Source organism: Nansenia antarctica (assembly GCF_963989245.1).
Source record: "Nansenia antarctica genome assembly, chromosome: 6".
Taxonomy (NCBI): Eukaryota; Metazoa; Chordata; class Actinopteri; order Argentiniformes; family Microstomatidae; genus Nansenia; species Nansenia antarctica.
In genome coordinates, this window is record NC_137676.1 from 65612632 (window position 1) to 65633492 (window position 20861).

At 43.5% G+C, this 20861-nt stretch overlaps 2 protein-coding genes across 2 annotated transcripts; both read right to left on the minus strand.

Annotated features, from left to right (window-relative positions):
• dok1a (docking protein 1a) lies at window positions 1-7078 on the minus strand (the record flags this gene model as incomplete). Its single annotated transcript, XM_080534775.1, has 5 exons — window positions 1-810; window positions 1009-1181; window positions 1547-1619; window positions 5370-5666; window positions 7022-7078. 5 exons carry the CDS (start codon window positions 7076-7078, stop codon window positions 1-3), a joined length of 1410 nt encoding a protein of 469 aa, XP_080390901.1.
• Window positions 7079-12288: 5210 nt separating this feature from the next.
• Window positions 12289-16341, minus strand: paip2b (poly(A) binding protein interacting protein 2B). Its single transcript, XM_080533644.1, has 4 exons — window positions 16188-16341; window positions 14953-15110; window positions 13423-13596; window positions 12289-13032 (listed from the first exon to the last, which is right to left on the minus strand). Exons 1-4 carry the CDS (start codon window positions 16192-16194, stop codon window positions 12976-12978), a joined length of 396 nt encoding a protein of 131 aa, XP_080389770.1. The 5' UTR covers window positions 16195-16341; the 3' UTR covers window positions 12289-12975.
• Window positions 16342-20861: the final 4520 nt, after the last annotated feature.

A 20861-nucleotide genomic window follows, 5' to 3' on the forward strand; every position in this document is an offset into this window, starting at 1 on the left:
CTAGATTATCCCCAGGTTTTCATAGACGACCTCAGGAGAGTGGTGTCCAGAGGCAGACTTTTTAGTAGTTTTGCAGACCTGAGCGTATAGATGAGAGAACGCGTCTGTCTTTGGAGGTTCAGGCTTCCCTGGGCTGCTCTGGACCTGGGTTGGGGAGGGGCGCCCCCCCCCGTACGGCTCGCTATAGACAGGCTCCTCTTTGAAGCGCTCCTGACCCTGGTCCCTTTGAGTCTGGACCGGACTCGCCCTTTTGTACACCTCCGAGTACACCGGTTCGGCGTGGTTGTCGTGACGACCGGGAGAGGTGGAAGTGTCAGGTGCCGATGTTAGTTTTTTTTGGGGGGTGTTGCCCGGTTCGGGGGGGGTCAAACGGATGTAGTCGACGGGGTCAGCGTACACCGGCTCGGTTCGCTCAACGTGGTGATTGTCGGAGGGGACGCAGAGAGTAGGCCGTGGGGGGGTTCCGTGGGAGGTGAAGGCGGGAACTTTGGGTTTGATGCTGTCAGCTGGTTCTGAGTACACACACTCCTCCGAGCCGCTTGTACTAAAGGATTCCGGTAGGCGACGGTTGAAGAAATCCAAAATGGCGGCACTGTCTGGGATTTTGGGCAACGGGGAACGAGGTCTGGCGGACCTGGGCTTGGTCGTCAAGGTGTCGCCCTCACCATCGTCCCCGGCGACTACAGACGCCTTCTGGTTGCGGATGGCGGTCTCGATGAGGTTGAAGATGTCGTCGGGCTGGCCGGTTTCGAAGGTGAAAGTACCGGGCCCAGAGTCACAGCGTCGACCCGCCTCAATCGACAACGTGAACTGAGAACAGGAGAACCACGTTACACACTCAACATGAGAGAGAGAGAGAGAGAGAGAGAGAGAGAGAAAGAGAGAGAGAGAGAGAGAGAGAGAGAGAGAGAGAGAGAGAGAGAGAGAGAGAGAAAAAAAGAGGGAGAGGAGTTAGAATTAGATTCGAACAAGATCATAATGTGACAGTTTATTCAACCACAAACAGACCTGGTCTCTCCCATAGCGGCGCAGCAGCCGGTAGGGCCAGCCCTGCAGGCTCCTTCTTGTCTCTCCCTCCTTCAGGAGCAGCTCGTCCTGGCCCACCTGCAGCCAGTACGGCCCCTGGAGGCCACAGCGTGTCGACGCCTCCGTCGGCTGCACGTTCACCCTGAACTCACTGACTGAGATGGGGGAGACATGCCAGAGACAGCAGGGGTCAAACACATAGGAGAGCATAAGACGGCATAACGCCCATGGTAATCCATTCACACACACACACACTCACACACCAATGGCGGCAAGCTACCATGCAAGACGCCGGCCCGCTCCTGTACTTGTGTGAATTAATCTAATGCCATTTCAGAGAGCTGGACTCATTTCCTTCTTAATCATGTCATTTCAGGGGGTGAAATCCACCCATCTGGAGACGTTATATGTCCAATTATACTGATGGGAGTTGTGAAATGGAATTGAGCCAAACCGAGAAAGAGTGATAGGAATCAGGAGAGGGATTCTAGTACAGTCATGTTTTGGTTATTCTACACACCTTCCTCTCTGGAGACGTAGATCTCATTCTCCTCCATCTGAATTTGCTGCTGAGCAGTGGAACCACTCCCGCTCTGAGAGAGAGAGAGAGAGAGAGAGAGAGAGAGAGAGAGAGAGAGAGAGAGAGAGAGAGAGAGAGAGAGAGAGACTTTGTGGATGAATAATCATTTAGAAATACGCTTCCTTAAGATGTAATAACTGTTTTGTGATATGTTAATGAGTGGACCTCTGTGGCTCAGTTGGTAGAGCATGGTGCTAACAATGGTTAGGTTGTGGGTTTCAGTCCTGCTTTGGATAAAAACGTCAGCTAAATGGCATAATATACTGTATATTATATTATGACCAAGGGACAGTGATGTGTGGTGGTGAGAAAGATCTAAAGACTTAAAGAGAATCTGTCGTAGTTTTTTAGCCTTTAAAATCAAATTAACTACTAACTACTACTAATAACAACCAACATTGTCAGAGGAAAATAAAGTATTTATTTTTTATTGTGATTCTGCCTTTAGCTGTCTTTACATTGAATGAGAGAGAGAGAGCCAGGACAGCTGAAAGACCACAAGGCAAAAAAATATATTTACTTGGTGTTAGTCCAAAAATCTGACTTGTTTGTTCACGTTTGTGTTTTGACCCCATCTCAGGTATCCATGATGTGTTTAAGTGGGAGGACTCATAAACAGGCACTATTTTACTATCTCAGAAAGAATGTTGCTGATGACACTAATACATCGTTTCTCAACGGGGGCGTCCAGACAACATCGGGGGGCGCTGGAACAGATATAAAAAAAAGGGGGGCGTTGAGGTGTTCTTGGGGGGCGTTCGCGGATTAAGTATTTTTCTCATGAAAAACAGCTGTCAGCAGTGTTATTACGGGTACGTTCGTAAATGCACGAACGGTCATTTCGCTCGGACAAACCGTCTTTTCAGTCAGAGCACCCATCTCTGAGCGCTCCCAGAGCGCAGTGTTCTGAACTTGGCCGGGCTCTGTGATGCAGACACACGTAGCGCAGCGCCCACATTTTTTTTTAAGTGAGAGTGTCAACAATAAGATGAAGCTAAAAACTCAGCTAGCAAAGGCAGAGCTTTTGATAGTTTCCAATGTGTCTGGGTAAGCTGCATTGTAGAAGAATCTTGACAATTCATGTACAGTGCAGAAATTGCAATACTATGCTAGTCTACGATAGAAAGAACCCCGGTTCATCCCATCTGTAATGTCATGTTTCAACCCTTGCCATCCTTTTCTTGCATAGCACCCGCAAATGAACACGGATAGGAGTGGAATAGGCTATATAACTGTAAATAGTTGATTGTCTTTGGATTTAGCCAGTTGGCGAAGATTTATGAGGAATAGGCTATTTAATTTGTGTTGCTCATCTAACAGCGATAAGGTGTTGTTTAATTTACGGTCTTGTTTAATTTCTATGAGTGTTTTCCTTGTAGGCTATGCTTGAGTGACATGTGTTTCAGTTTGTAGGTGTTGTGTATTTCTCCTATTGGTTATAAATCAAAGAACAGTTATTGAGTTTAAGACAATTTAATCAGAGTTACAAGCAGATATATACATTACATGTGTTCTCCTGTGGCCTGGGCTGGAAAAGAGGCCCCCCCTTGGGTCTCACCCCTATTCATCAACAATATGCAAATACAGTCACAGGCCACAGCCTATCACCCTATCTAGATGGTCATGAGGGCCATCCCCTGTGATGTCACCATGGCCCCAAGTCCGAGGGCTGGTCAGATTACAAGAGCCATTGCACAACACTCAGGGGGCTATTTGCACAACATTGCACAACACTCCCCTTCAGCATATATATGGGCCCCTATCCTACTATCTATGCATGTGTGTGTTTAAGTAGAAAATATACGACACATGCTCATTGTAATTGTTGGCTATAAGCGAGAGAGAATATTTCTTATGTTAGTTTTGATACTGAGTCCATGTCCCCGCCGGTGACGTAAGCCTGTCGTGCCAAATACTCCCTCCCCGCGTATACACACTACCCTCTGCGCTTATGCGTTCGCTTCCTTTCAATACAGCTTATTTAATTTAGTTAAAATGAGTGCTAATACCATACCACCATACCAGAACATCACAGCAGGAACAACCTATCTCAAAAAAGCGATCGTATTGTAATAAACCAGTCCGGAAAGTTCTCTGTCGCTTACCAATAATCTAACCTGGAGAAATCAGCTACGAATGTCCCTTCCCCTCGCAGGTTCATCACAGTATATTACATAAATGTATTACTGTTAAGTGTTGTTGTGGATGTTATCCCTAGTGCCATTCTGAGGTTAGCATTGCGATGTGTTCGTCTTAACGTTTACAAACTAAAATATACGATCGCTTTTTAGTGATATGTTGCTCCTCATGTGATGCCCTGGAAACGAACACATAAGCACTCTGAACAGCTGTCAACGTCTTTTGTTGCTATAGGAAACCACTACTCTGTCTGCTTGCGATTGATCAGCTGTCAGCAGTGTTATTACAGGTACATTCGTAAATGCACGAACGGTCAGTTCGCTCGGGCAAACCGTCTTTTCAGTCAGAGCACCCATCTCTGAGCGGTCCCAGAGCGCAGTGCTCTGAACTTTGGAACTGTGTTAACAAAGTCTAATAAAAAATTATTATTAGCATCATAAAACAGTCTGTTTGTATTCTCTGATGTTGTCAGCATTTTTATTCACATTCACATGGCTTTTCTGCTCTCTGGTAAACTAATGATAATGATATTCCAACTGCCCAGTTAAATCAAATCCATTATTTGGCATTCAGTGACATGCTTTTTAAATGATATAACACTGAATATTAGTCAACATTAATATTCAGGGAAGAAAAAAAGCCATTTTCTTTTGATGGGGGGCGGTAAGAGACCTGGATAATGGACAGGGGGGCGCTGGCCCCAAAAAGGTTGAGAACCACTGCACTAATATATATTGCTCCCGGAAAAGTTTGGAACGGCTTCTGAATACATTGGAACTGAAAGTCTTGAAAAGTTAAAATGATGATCAATGATGTTGAAATAAAAAGAGCCTGGGTGTGATAATTAATCATACAGTACATTTTGTTGGAAATCACACATTAATAATGTAAAAGCAAAAATGTCTAAAACCATTGCAATATTATATAAAACTAAAGATATCTTGAATCAGAACTCCATATCTATATCTATATTGTTCTCTCATCATTCCATTATTACCTACTGTGTGGAGGTATGGGGAAACAGATATAAAAGTTAACCAACACTAATCCTATTTTCATGCTACAAAAGAGAGCTTGTGAATTGTAAATCGATTGGATTATTATGAACCAACCAACAGACTTTTTTAAATTAACTTACAAAGCTTTAAAATATTGTGATCTAGTTAATTTTAATTAATTTAATTTTGCCATTTAGCAGACGCTTTTAATCCAAAGCGATTTACAATTACGAATTACAGGGACATTCCCCCTGGAGTAACTGAGGGCTAAGTGCCTTACTCAAGGGCACACTAGTAGTGGTGTGGTTTCAGGCGGGATTTGAACTCACAACCTTCTGATCACAAGTCCAACTCACCAACTCACTATCCACTAGACCACCACTACCCATCTAGTAGATCTTAAAACTGCACAGATAATGTACAAAGCACAAAATGAATTTGCTTCCAAAAATGTGTATTCAGGGGTTGTCTGAAACTATAGAGAGAGAGCCAGTATGAACTCAGGGGAATCGGTATGGAATTGTTAGCTTTTTCGGTGGCCTAACTGATTCAGATTCTGCTTGTAACTGTCTTGACTCGGAATGAGAGAGGGCCCTACCAGCTGAATTGACCACAAGACTACTCACCTGGAAGGCGATCTCACACATCTTCTCCACCCACTCCGCACAGTCGTCTTTGTCTGCGGCGAACACAAACGTCCGGTCGTCCGTCTCCACGCAGAAGGCCATGTTGTCTTTGGGGCAGTCCTCTGCATGCGGGGGCAGCCGGAGGATGCTGACACACTCTGACAGACGGACGATCCTCCGGTCCTGGTGCTTCCAGGCCCCGCCAGGCTTCTCGCCACCCCCCACCTCCTGCAGCTCCAGTCGGGCCACGCCGCAGCGGCTTGCGGGGTAGAGGGCCAGCCAGAACTTCTTCCATTTCTGGATGGACAGAGAGGGAGTGTGTGTGTGATATCCTGTTTAATACTTAGCTGAAGTACCACCCCATGCCAGTAAGGTACCATCATAAGTGTTGGGCATTAGTTACCTATTTAGTATTTTGGTACCAGAATAGGCTGGCAAGTGAAAAGACAGTGACATGTTTTTATGTGAGCTGGACATGTATTGTTATTGTTAAGTCCTGGCTGGAGGCATTCAATTATTATCACCCGTTAAGTTGCCACAGAGTGGAGAGGAGAGGGAGCAAAGGGGAGAAGGGGAGGGGGGAAACAACAAGGCACAGAGGACAGGCAGTGGGGACGGAGGAGAAGGAGAGAGCAGTGATGAGGGGAGGGGAGAGAAAAAGGGAAATTGAAAAGACATAGAGCAAAAGAGGTTGGGGGACAGAGCAGAGAGAGAGAGAGAGAGAGAGAGAGTAAGGTAAATCATATTTCACATTCACACCGATACTCGTGACGCACAGAAGTAAACACAAGTCACAACACACCCCCTTCACCTCCAGCCCTTCCCTCTTTTTGAGATAAAGCTGTAGAGGGGGGGGGGGGGAGACGCTGCCCCTCTGCCCCCCTCCCCTCTGCCCCCCTGCCCCTCTGCCCCTCTGCCCCCCCCCTTTTTTTTTTTTTTTTTTTTTGGTCTGTCTTACATGTAACGATGAATTGAGAATCAAGGACCCCAATTGAAATAAGCCAGTGGCTTTCTTGGGTTTTTATCCTGTTAGTTGACCTTGTATGTAATATGTACTTTCATGTACCTACTTCTGCAAATCTTCTAATAAAGTTTTCAATCAATCAATCAAAAGCCCCTCTGCCCCTCTGCCCCCCGCCCCCCGCCCCCTCCTCCAGTGTTTTATTATGCTGGAATGTTCGGTGAGGAAACTGCAGAGCGGGAGGCCGTGTCTGAACACGCATGCCTCCTCATACCTTTTACACAGTCACATTTGAACACTGAAACTCCTTGCATCTATGAATGCTTACACACGAAAGCCAAGATTGCAACCATAAACTCCACACCGATAGGCGGGAGGAGAATACTGTCATATACTGTAAAAGCAAGTAAAAAAAAAAAGAGAGAAAAAAGTTAGAGTTGTTTAGAAAGCAATGGTGAAATTCAGTAAGGGGTTTCAGGAAACCAACATTCATGTACCGTAAGGCCATTGATAATTAGGCCAACGAAGACTACACATGATCGTATCGAATGATCTAAACATGAAAGTTGGCTGCTGGCTGGCTGCTAGATTATTTAGTTTAGTGTTGCCCTTTGAAACCGATTTCTCCAAGTATGCAGTGCCAGTGAATCATTCGTCACCTATCATTTGTTGTATCGTTATATTTCCTTACCTTGCCAGTCTTTTGGGGTTGTAGATACACCTGTCCCGTCTTCACATGGGTCTCCATTCCGTTCCCAGAGACACCCAGATCCAGGTACAGACGGGGGGAAACTCGACCTTGAATTTGATTTCTTCTCGTTCCTTCCCCCTGGGACGTCCCAGGGGCGTGCTTTGTGTTGGAACGTCCCAGGGGCGTGCTGCTTTGGTGCCGTCACCACCTGGGCCAGGTATGATACGACTGCACCTATCACACACCCTCCACCTGAACTCACGTCACTCATGTCTTCTGTTATGAAATGAGCGATGACTCAAATCAAATTGTATAGGTCACGTACAGTACAGGCCAAACGTTTGGACACACCTTCTCATTCAATGCGTTTCCTTTATTTTCATGACTATTTGGTACATTGTAGATTCTCACTGAAGGCATCCAAACTATGAATGAACACATAGGAATTATGTATTTAACAATAAAGTGTGAAATAACTCTAAATATGTCTTATATTTTAGATTCCTCAAAGTAGCCACCATTTGCTTTTTTGTTGTTAATAAAATATATAATAATAATATTTAATATAATATGTGTTAATAATAATATGTTATTATATATATATAATATTATTATAATATATTTTATTAACAACAACAAAAAAGCAAAGGGTGGTTACTTTGAGGAATCTAAAATATAAGACATAAGAGTTATTTCACACTTTTTTGTTAAGTACATAATTCCACATGTGTTCATTCATAGTTTTGATGCCTTCAGTGAGAATCTACAATGTAATTAGTCATGAAAATAAAGGAAACACATTGAATGAGAAGGTGTGTCCAAACTTTTGGCCTGTACTGTACATCCCATACAATCGTAAGTGAAATTGTGAAATGCTTTTAACTGCGTCTATAGGCTACAGCGCATTTCTCACCGAATTAGACGATGACGAATGTGTATATGACTTATTATAGTCTTATAACTTCTGACACTGCAATTATGTTTTAGAGAGTTCTTTGTTTGAATACAGCAAAACGATGACGTCTTATACGCGCACAATTTAACACAGCTATTCTTGGAATGCTGTGACATCACCGATACCACTGTCACTAAGGGTTCGAGTAAACATCCGATGATTATTACGCAATCGTTCCGACGTTCCATAGAACGTGCAACTTGTGTCCTCATTATCAGCACAATATCACTCCCTCTGTTCCCTGTTCTGGTTTTATTCGCGTTCACCCTGAGTTATCTTGTATTGATGACCAGTTTAAATTATCGCAGTGATTAAAACTAGCGATTAAATGCTCTCTTTTAGACAATTCCAGGTAAGCTATTCAATCTGTTCAAATCTAATATAATACGTTTATTACACAAATTCTTCTTCTTCTCATGCCAAATAGTTGATCAACGGCTGGGAGTAAGGATAATGCAGCTACTGTGTGAATAGTAGGGATTAGTGATGACCTTGAAGACGATGCGTCTTCTCCTCTCCTCCAGCCCCAGGGCCCCCAGGCCAGAGCAGAGCAGCAGAGCACATACAGGGCCGATTACAAGCCCACAAGTGATCGCCCCCTCGGACTGTTCAATCTCCAGCCAGGGCCCTCTCTTTCCCCGCATCAGAAGGTACAGTCTCTCTCTCTCTCTCTCTCTCTCTCTCTCTCTCTCTCTCTCTCTCTCTCTCTCTCTCTCTCTCTCTCTCTCTCTCTCTAAAAGGCAGGCAGGTAGTAAAAGTAGACACACACACACACACACACACACTTCTCTCTCCTCCTCTACCTCGTAGTTATTTTGTACTGTGTGTGTGTGTGTGTGTGTGTGTGTGTGTCTGTGTGTGTGTGTTTCAGATGGCTGATATGTGGGCTCACTACCAGAAGCATCGCTTCCAGATCGCTACCAACAGACCACGGAACCCTGCCTCCACCTTCACGCAGGTGAGTCTCTCCGTCCTCAGACACCTTCACGCAGGTGTGTCTCTCCGTCCTCACACACCTTCACTCTGGCACAAGATTGATCCTACCTGTCATACCTGTCCTTTGGCTGGCATACCTGATGGCCGTTACATGACAGATGGGGCTGACCTAATGTCTAGTGACAGTAAGTTCCAGTGTTTTACTGCATAGTGAGCGAATGCTGCCACTTTTGGTGCTCACTCTAGGAGGGTGAACTTAAGAGGCTTCTATACTTCACTCTCCTCTTCTATTATTACAATCATTACTGCTGCTAATTACACTACATCCTCACGCACTACTATTGTCACTGTTCTACTATATTATATTTATTGTTGATTTGGTGATTGTTATTGACTGCTGTGGATCGAGGAGCAAAATCCCAAAGCATTTCACGGTATCAATTATGGCTGTATGTGATGTACGTGACTAATACAAATTGATTTAATTTAATTTCTAGAAGGGGAGAACAGTGATGACTGCCATGTTGGAGAGTCGGAGGGAGAAGATGACAAAGATCCAGGTGGAGAAGAGGGCACCTGCAGAGAAGGACCCGGGTCAGACAACACCCCATCGCTCCAACGTGGGGGATGGAAGGCCAGCATTGTCCTCCCCCTCTGCCCCCTCCTCCGCTGCCTCTGGACACAAACAACAGGTCTCCCTGTCTCCTTCCCAGACCTCCATCCACAACTCTGGCCCTGCCCGGAAAGAGGCATGGACCGAGGCTACCGGAGACGCTCTGGGGTCAACGCCTGTTGTCACGGATAGTGATGCGGAGACACAGCTGCAGGTGGAGGGATTCATGGCAGAGCAGTTCCGTCGCGACATGACTCACCCGGCCAGGCTCGAGGGCCAGATCAACCAACGAATCGCCACCCAGTCTGCCCTCATGAACTTAGGTAGGCCCACCACTAGGGGGAGACACAACACCCTGCAGCCTCCTCCACAGAGTAGTGGCTAGGTGAACATGTGGCGGCGAGATGGACATGTGGGGAACTATGAGCTATGAGAGGAATGTTGAACGTAGATGTAGGTTTATGGCTACGGTTGGTCGTTAGTGGTTGAAATACCAAATTGTCCTATTTCATCCATGTTCAATCACTTTGAGCATGATCTGATATGACCTTTCTACAGCTGCCAGGTTGTTACTGCATTTCACTTGCACTTATAAAAGGTCATTTGATGCAAGCTGGGGTATGTGAGCAGCAGCTTGTGATGTCTGTGTGTGTAGGTAGTCCCATATTTGTAATAGATACATCCACACTGGTGTTGTAATTCTCCAATTCTTGTTGTTGTATGTAGGGCTGCCCTTTGACGGTGTCACCACCTACAGCCAGAGCTACACCCACAGACACAACCCCCCCACCCACAGAGGCCCCCACCACATCCTGCCTGAAGCTACTCTCAACTGGTACGGTACAGCGTGTCATATCAAGCTACCAATACGCTAACAGACCACAAGAACAGCATTCACGTGTGACATCTATAGGGCTACATCTTAACTGTCCCTCCTAAAGACCTCTTCATCCCCACTACCTCCCTGTACATTTTCTCTAAAAATCTAATAAATTAAATGTAAAAATAAGTAATTCTTCCTTCTTTTAGCATTGTTACTGGCCCTTGTCTTAACATAGATTACTTGTTTCTTATTATGACTGATGGATAGAGGATTCACTTATTTAGACAGATGTGTTTGTTGTAAGTCACTTTGGATCAAGGTGTCTGCTAAATGCCCAAAAATGTCAAGTGTAAAAAAATCAACGTTCCTGTGTTATCCATCTTCAGGAGGCCCTGGCTGTCTGAGTATTCAGAGCGGTACCAGGGGCCGGAGCGCTACGTCCCAGGAAAGAGGACGCCCCCGAGTGGCCTGGTGGAGAAGGGCCACCTGGAGCCCTCCACATCCCAGCCCAGCGACCTCACTGGCCACCAGACTCACAAGCACCTCCGCTCAGAGTACCAGAGGCAATACACCACAAGGGTAAGGGCCACACAGGTGGGCTGAGCAAGGCACTAAGTTACTCCAGGCAGACTGGAGCCACTCTCATCTCTAATTGTACGTTTCTTTGGATAAAAGCGTCTGCTAAATGGTTAAAATGTAAAAATGGGATTGAGGAAAGAAACTAGGGAGGTGAGGTGGGGTATGTTAGCCACATTCTGCTATATCTGTGGCTGTGTTCATTAATGTCTAGTTAGTACACTATCCTTCTATATCTGGGTGTGCTGTGTTCCAAAATACTGACTTAGATCAGTGGTTCTCAAACCTCTCCTCGGGGACCACCAGCACACCTGATTCAACTAATCATGTGCAAAGCAATTATGGTTTGTACTTGATTAGTTGAATCAGGTGTGCAGGTGGTGGAACAGTTCAAATATGTGGAACGGCTGGTGGTCCCCGAGGGGAGGTTTGAGAACCACTGCTCTAGATGGAGCGCAAGAACGCATTTTGATTTGGAACGTGGGGTTAGTGAGGAAAGACATGGGCAACTTACAACTAACTAAACAAAGAGGTATAATGAGAAGGGAACAGTCAGTCCCAGTTCAAACACCCCATTTTTGATTTTTCTTGCGATGACAGCTGGATATATGTGATTCACTTACTTAGACAAATGTATTTGTTGTAAGTCACTTTGGATAAAGTCTGCTAAATGTCAAAAAGAAAAAAAAGAAGAAAAGTTAAATGGGATAGAATCAGAGGGTAGGGACAGGAGGACTAGCCTAGTGTCACAATTCTCGACCCTTGTCACTCAAGTGTGGACTCTACTGGACTCACTCCACTGTATGCTATTGAATCCATGTGGGATAGTAGATAAGAACACACTTCAGTGAAAAGGGGAGTAATTATGACAGGATGGAGGATAGTGAGAGACATTTAAAAGGGTGTTTAATGGAAGAGAACAGGGAACTACAGCGGAGTGAAAAGGGTGAAGCTGGTGAGGACAAGAGAAGAGTGAAGTTGTGAATGGTAACAGAGTGGTTTGGTTGCAGGGCTATCATGGCCAGGGCCAGTGGTAACACTAGTCCAGGGGACACAGAACAGAGACAGACCAACCCCATCCAGGATCAGCCCTGCCACTCTCCTTGGAAATAACCTTCAGCCTGACTCAAATGAAATAGTCTATCAATAAATATGTACTGTTTTTGAAAGAATGTCATGACTTAGAAATAGCAAAGAGAACCTTGAGGATTTTTTTTTTACAAAATAAATAAATGTAATCTATGCACAATCAAATGATAACACACAAACAGCATTAAGCATAAAGTAACAATATTAACGGATATATTATAAAATAAAGAACTAATATGGCAATGACACTTGGACAATGAACACAAACAAAATACCCGAGGGGGAACCTGATCTTTATTTCACCATACTTGTTTTGTCCTCATTTTGTTAATGCAAGTCGCACACTGTGACAGGATTTCAACTAATGTTTAAAAAACAAACGAAAAACAAAACAAAAACAAAAATCATTTTCCAAGGAAATCCCTCACAGGTTCCAAGCTGCCGTCAGCTCCACTCACATCCCCAGGTCCGTCCGTCCGCTGCCGTCTGTCCGTCACCCTCCGCCCCGCCCACTTGCCCTTCCCCTTCCCTCACACACACCTGACACCACCCTCCCTAAAACCAGCCTCTCAGAGGAAGAAAAAAAAGAAGAAAAAAAGAAAACAGCAAACAAAAAGAGAAGAAACAGCAACAATGATCAGGGGTGGGTGGGTGGGATGGGTGGGGAATGAACATAGAACTTTCTACATAATCCTGACTTCTCTTCTGCTGCTGTCTTGTCCAATAGGAACTCTTTACACTGATGGCCCCCACCCAACCCCTTGCTCCCATACTGCCCTGGCCCAGTTTTCCACATGGGTACATAACGGAAATAAAAAGCTTATTGAAGAGTATACACCCCCGCCCACCCACTCCCTGCCCCACCCCATCTACCCCACACGGCCCAAAAGCAGGTGTAGGGGTGACCGCTGGGCAGCCAGCAGTCACAGAGTCTCTATGAGGGTTCCCCTGGTGGTGGGGCCCTAGTATTTCATTCCCGGCACAAACTCCTTCGCCTCAGGGTTCAAGCTGCTTTTGCGCTGTAAGGGAGAAGAGAAGATGCATCAAATTAATATAAATGTAAACAAAAAGGACCGCAAACCTGTCTGGACAAAAGAAATAATAAACTAAAAAGACACTAGTCCAGAGTGCTTATTTGGAGGCATTTAGTATTGAGAGTTGAGCGGTGGTAGGTTGTGTGCTCAAACTAGTCTGATGTTTTTTTCTATCATATTTATCTGTTATCTCTACCTCCTGGTTAAATAAACAATAAAATAAATAAATAGACAATGAGTGCTGCTTAAGACATTTTGATACACAGTCCAAACACATGACACAGCTAACATAGTGAGGTATCCGTTACATCAACCACCAGACAGACAGGCAGAAGAGTCGGTTGAAAATCCGAGAATCATTCTGACTGAACTCACCGCAATGTCGTCTGCGTTCCCGTCACTGACCGATAGCCCATTGAGCTGTTGCTGAATCTGCCCCACACCCGGGGCAAGGTCTCTGGCAGGAATGAACCAATCCTGATCCTCCTCTTCCAGCATTTCTTGGAAACAGCGCTCCAAGAACTCCTGCTCCAGGAGCTCCTCCTCCACCTTGGACAGCAACAACGGGGGAAAAAAGATTGAGAGAGATGAGAGATCCTCATTAAAATCATTAATAGATATTCACTCACTCTTTGAACAAGCCTACATAGAAAACCACCGTAAACCTAATAATTTCTTGCCCAGGCAGCCTAATCTGCTCATGTAACAGAAAGTCTTGCGCTCGTAGTACCACAAAGTATCTTCTCTTCTCTAGCAGATCTATATAGATCACAATATAGGTGAAAAAACATGCAAATTCTGATTATGACCATGGGGTGGCTGTGGCTCATGAGGTAGAGCGCCTCCTGTCCACGTGTCGGTGTCCTTGGGCAAGACACTGAACACCAAGTTGCTCTCAATGAGCAGGTCGGCGCCTTGCAGGTAGTTTGCCGCCATTGGTAAGTGAATGTGTGTGTGAATGGGTGAATGAGAGGCCATTGTAAAGCAGTGTCTAGAAAAGCACTATATAAGTCTAATGTATTATTATTACTAAAGCACTTTGGATAAAGGCGCTATATAAGTGCAGTCCATTTACCATACGAATGGTTCAGGGCATAAAATGTACTTTTGAGAAATTGATATGAGAAAATTCACCAGCTACTGATTTTTTTTTACCAGCCACATTTTTAAAAAACCAACAAATGTCACAAATGTTCAGTCAACAGTAACCACGATTGCTGATCGCATCACTTTTGTTTTTAAATGTAAGGATTATTTGTGAACTTTTGTTGGCTACTTGCCAGAGTGGCTGGTAAGTTACACAGATTTACACGCCAACGCCAAAATCTACCCCCCCCCCCCCCCGAAATGGTTCCCTCGACCCATCTGTTTGGAACAGGTTGCATGTTTGAGATGCTTCTACTTACTCTCTTGAGTGAAAAAGTGCACATTTGTGAAACCGGGAACACGTCGGCAACTAATCAAAATTTTCCGACTTTTAGTCTGAAAAATCGAAATAAATGCCAACGTTGTTTTGGCATCAATTCAATGACACACTCACTAGTCAAGCCAAAACATTACAATGCAATGGATTCGGTGAATAATCTCCACTAACTAGGTAGTGGGTATTACTCACTGAACTCATTGAATTGAAATACTTTGGCTTGTCTAGTGAGTGTGTCATTGATTTACAATGCTGACATTTATTTACATTTTTCAGAATAAAAGTCTGAATGGTCCGTCGGTTGGTGACTTGTTCCCGGTTTCACCAGCTGCTGTCACACTTCGGGGAGAAGGGTTGAGTCACACTGCAGCCTTGTGGATGACTATATGGGCCCTCAGAATTGGGGACCGCTTAATTTAATTCAGGATTTGTGAAGGGCACCTTTTGATTATAGGGATAACGAGTGGGCCTAAACCACTGACCTGTCTGTTGTACTCCTCCTCGTTCTCCATCCACATGTACTCAGCGAAAGGGTTCGCCTCGCCCTCCTTGTGTCCATTGGCCACATTCTCCTCTTTCCCTGAGCCACTGCTCCCCCCGGCCGTCTTCATCAACTCAGGACTACTCATCTCTGCAGGCTCTGTCGGGTTTACACACACACACACACACACACACACACACACACACACACACACACACACACACACACACACAGTCACAATGTGGAAATCGCAAAAATGTCTCATATAGGCCTACTGAAAACAATTATACATATACATTAACTACTTAGGGATTGTATGGTTAAACTATAACTAAACTACACAGTGCATATGTTAGTCCCTAAGCAACACGTGTACACATATACCTCATCACCCAACTACTGTGGTTAGTTACGTTGACAGTTTTGAGTGGGGTGTCAATTACTCTTGACTTGCGTTTGTACTCTTTTATGTGACAGTAAGGTCACTGCCATGGTCTCTGTGCGGCACATGTGATACTCGATAATACCCCACCTCGGTGTGTAGATCGTCAGCATTGAGTAGTGGACATGAACATCAATAGTGATGACAAACCCCACATGGACGTCGAGGCCTACCTGCGTGTCACAGCTGCAATAAGCCCACATGAGCTAAGCTAACCACTATGCAAGTAACCCAATGGGACAGCTAGCTAAGCAGATAGGATACGCTAGTGTGTCCACGACCAGACACAATTAAACAACTAGCTAAGTAGGGGTGGAAAATAATAAAATAGCCTCCAACACGGTGGTTCGTTAACAGTGTTAGCTAGCTTAGCTCATTGGAATCAGTGTGGCTGCCGACAAGCTAAGCTAACTCGCTAGTTAGGGGGTAACCTAGCTGGCTAACAAGCTAAGAACGTAGCTAGCAGCATGCTAACACAACTTGCGGGTTGTTGCTCAAGTCACTGACTCCATGTAGCTCGCTAACTAACGTTAACCGTCTGGTTATGTAATACACACACGAAGCTGCCTCTCTTCCCTGGTAATAGAACACGCTTAGCTAGTCAAAACTACACTAAGCCAGCTATTATCAACACACGTATAATTTAACGTTAGCTCATAAACATTCGGGTTAGCTTAGCTTAGCGATGCTATCCACACCAGGCTAGCTCCAGCTAGCTAAACAGAAACACTCGCTACTACGAATTAGGTCACATGTTGAGCTCTGTGCAACTGTTTGGAATGTCACAAACGCACCTGGCATGGTTGACACTTTGTTTTCACACAACCCGATGTATATCCACAGTGTTTTATGGGGGGCAATTCGACGACTTTTCAGCTACTTTTGCTATTCAGCTAAGCTAGCCCAGCTTTGCTACAACGTTACATGAAGACGCTCTGCGGACTTCCGCTTTCGGGCCCCCCCCCCTCCTCCTTTATCTCTCTGGCGTCATCAGAAGCCCCTATGACGTCACTCTGGGTGGAGCTACATACAGGTAGCCTCTACCTTTATGCATGTTATTTCCATGAGGGATTGATTGATTGATTGATTGAAGACTTTATTAGAAGATTTGCAGAAGTAGGTACATGAAAGTACATATTACATACAAGGTCAACTAACAGGATAAAAACCCAAGAAAGCCACTGGCTTATTTCAATTGGGGTCCTTGTAAAAATATCTGTTGCTTCGTTACTCCAGACAGGTCGTGACGTCAGAATTATAAGGTTCCATCTCCATTTTTGTCAAAAATGAATTTTTTTTACATAACCTGATCCATTAGGTGTTTATTAATGCCTGTGTGGTGTTATTTTTAAAATGTTGACATTTTTGAGTTAGTAATTCATAAAATACAAAGGTTCCATCTCACAAAACATAATGGAATGTAAAAACGTTGACGCTCAATATCTCTGAACTACCCTAAATGGAGATAGAACCTTATAATTCTAAGCTCACGAGGTGTTAAAGAACATAGCAGAGGATTAGGCCTATAGCTACTGGGTGGAGAGTCTGGAGACACATTTATGAGGAGGTTTATGTAGGAGACAAGTATAGGCACAATCATGTTCAGAGGCATTCTTTCTATTGTGGTCCTCTTGGATGAAAACACAATGAAGTAAAGCACAATTCATAGCAGCAGCCCAAGTGATTGATTGATGGTAACAAAGCAGGAACTATTAAGTCAATTGTAAATGCTAAAGCAATGACAACAATCTAAGAACACATGATGGGCAATTTAAAAAAATGTAACATCGTAAAATAGCTCATGTTTGTGCATAGAAACAAATAGCTTGTCCTTTAACTATTATTATATACTTGTATTACCTGTATTATTACATATACCTACTGTCTGCTGGTTTATTAACTTTATTAACTTAACTTAACTTTTTCCTAAATTTCGTTGTTTGGTACCTGTACTATAGCAATGACAATAAAGACCATTCATTCATTCATAATTACCAAGTCCTGTGGAGGTAGAGAATGTAATACATCTTTTTTTTATAATGTTTTACATTTAAGACTGTCCTTTGATTTTACCGATTGACATAATAACACATAATTCTAAAGATGACAGACAGACATTCTCAGAGTTCAATGTATCTATCTTTATTGAGTCTCAGCAACCCCAAAGCCATTTACAATGTTCAAGCACAATCTTATTTATAAAATATGTATATCTTTTTTTTACCTCACACATAGGGGCTGATTCTAGTGAATTTCTACATTAGCCAGCTGTAAAGTATCTGTCCCATCATACAAAGATGCACAATACATTACACCATATTAATGAAAATATGTTAGTCATTACAAATTTCATTTGAAGTTACATTCCAAAATCTACACTGAATAAGAACTCATTCTACTAAAAACACAGAAGAAATATGACCCAACATCAATCCATATAATAATAATAATAATAATAATAATAATCGTAATAATCGTAATAATAATAATACACACTATATATATATACTTATATAGCGCTTTTCTAAACACTCAAATACGCTTTACAAAATGAGAAGATCGAGTAGTAATAATAAAAATAAACAAAAAATAAATAAAATACAGTATAGGGGCCTAATTAAGATAGTGCTGGGGACACATGGGAAGGGGAGGGGGAGAGGGTTAACTGGTGAAGGCAACCTTGTAGAGGTGGGTTTTGAGGGCCTGTTTAAATGTTGGGAGGGTGTTGACCTGTCTGATCGGCAAGGTAGGAGGGGGCCAGATTGTTGATGTCTTAAGTGGTGAGTAGGTTACAGTTATATCAGTTACATATCACCAATACTCCAAAAATAGGTTAGATTAGCTATTCATGGTACGTCATGGGTTAATATGCTCCACTGACTATTTAGAGACCCCAGATGCAGGGCAGTTTCCCAATCCTGTGGAGGGAGAGGAGGGGTTGGACAAAACCACCGGCCAATATGCCGAAATACATGATTACTATAGCTAACATGTGATATGAACGATCGAGAATCCATAAAACAACAATCACTATAATTGATAGATGGATCACTGCAGTAGACATCAGGACAATCAATATGATCTTAAACGCCCTCATCTTCACGTTGTTTGTCCCCTCCCTCTCCCCGTCCCCTGGCCCAGGACGTTTGAGAAGCTTCAGAATGGACAGGCAGCAGAAGAGCATCACCCCAAAATAGAAGAGGAATTGGCACAGTAAAAGTGTTAACATCATGGTTGTAAACTGTAGCAGCAGAGTAGCACAGCAAGAGCCAAGCACCATAAGCCAGACTACAACACAACACCCCACCCTGTACCTCAGGGGTTTGTACTTGAGAAAGACCACAGGGTGGACCACCGCCAGGTATCGCTCTACACAGATGCAGCACTGGAACAGGGACCGACCTGTGATCAATAACCCTTGTGAAAATGTATTAGGTGACAGTTGGAGTAATCCAGGCGGGAGGTACAATTCTATTATGGCGACGATGTTGAACAGGCCATAGAGGATCTCAGTCACGGTCAGGTTGAGAGCGAAGAACTCTGAGGCTATGGTCCCGCCAGCTCCGGTCACGATCAGCCACAGGACGTAGCCATTGGTGGGTAGACCCAGGATGATGTTCATTGCATAGGAAGCAACAGTCAGTGGTATGATATAGTCCGGGACGGCTGTATCATTCAATTTGGATATGTTCATCTCTCGAATGAACATTGTAATACAGTACAGTATGTGACTGTGTGGAAAGATGATATCTGTGGAGAAAAGAGCCAGAGAGATGTGATTTGTGATTGGTTGCTTGTACACAACAGCAAAAAGGATGATGTCAGTAATTGTCACGGTTTGTATTCATGTCACACATTTGCCCATTGAATCACCCTATAGCCAACCCAATGCAACAGGGTTAGATAAGTAACATCAACCTCTTCTATTAAAGGATCAGGGTGTAAGTCTGTTGGAAATCTGCCACCTCTGGCCTCCTCCGCTGCAAACAAATACTTCCCACTGAATAATAATACATAACCCTGAAATGGACTTGCAGTGTCAGACATTAGCTGTTGCGCTTCTGCATGCATGCACGATTCGAAGATGCAGCCACCAAAAAGACAAATATCTGAGTCCTCTCCCTAGAACACCCATTACCAGTACCAGTAATGCTTATATACAAACCGAGTGTTTGAGGTCACTCCATTTGAGAAAGTGCTTTCACAGGACCAAAACAGTGTTGATCATGAAACATTTATTTCAAGGGGATCTTATCCCTGATCGCTACCTAATAAACATTATGATTGTCATTACAACCATTAGGTTTAGAAAGCTTGAATGTTACATATTGCACCCTTAACCATTTTATAAAACCTATTAACTTACAGGTTTGTTTGTTAATATATTTGGACAAATACTTGATGAACTACAGAACTTTACAGTACAACTACAAACAAAACTTCAACAAACCTTGATTGACGGAGCGCTCCTACAGTAGTTCTCCCTTGACGTGTTAAGTTGTTGTGTCTGTCGGTCAATCTGGGAGGTAATTTACCTATCAAATCTCTGCCCCGCCTGCACCTGTATGTGTGTGTTTGTGCTGCGTTTGTGTGGTACATTACACTGAAAGTGATGCAGTAAATCACCAGTGTAAGGGGTGTCAAACAATGTTAGTCCTTTTTTGGTTTCTAAACTGGAGGCCCCCTCACCCAAGTATACTGAAAATGTAGCCTTCACAAAACAGTGTTTAATAGAACCCTTATGAATTGTAGCCTATTATATGGATGTTTGATATAGGGTGCTGCATACACTGTGCAACATATCTAATTGTCATTATATCAATATCTACTGCCAAAACCTATCCTTTGGTGCAACAACAACATTGTCAGGTTGAGAATGAAAAACTGGAAGGCTATGGTCCGCCACTCCAGTCATCCAGTCTTTCAAACAGAGGACGTATATAATTATAGATAGAGGGTATATCAGAATGATTACAAAGTTCACAATAGATTATATTATATTATATTATATTAGATTCAGCTTTATTGTCATCGCAAATTACAAGTACTATACAATGCAATGCAGTTTCCAGTATCCAACCAAAAGTGCAAATAGTGATATAAGAGCACGACATAAATAGAACAAGAATGGTAGTGATAGGTAACTATGCAATATACAGTATGTGCAGAGGTAGTGTTGTAAACATCAGTTTAGTTTAGAGGTATATACAGTCATGGGCTATTATGAGCTATGTACAGTTAGGTGGGTAGAACAGTGATTGATTGATTGATTGAAAACCTTTATTGTCCCCAATGGGGAAATTTTGTTGTCAAACAGCTCAGTTAGGGCAGAAAACATTCAGTACAGAAAACAGAAAAACATTCAATAAAAAACATAAAACAGTGCAGGCTCAATAAGTAAAAAGTTCCAAAAGTTCCATCTCCAGGTCTCCCCCACCCTGCAGGGCCTGGTTGTAGAGTCGGAGTGC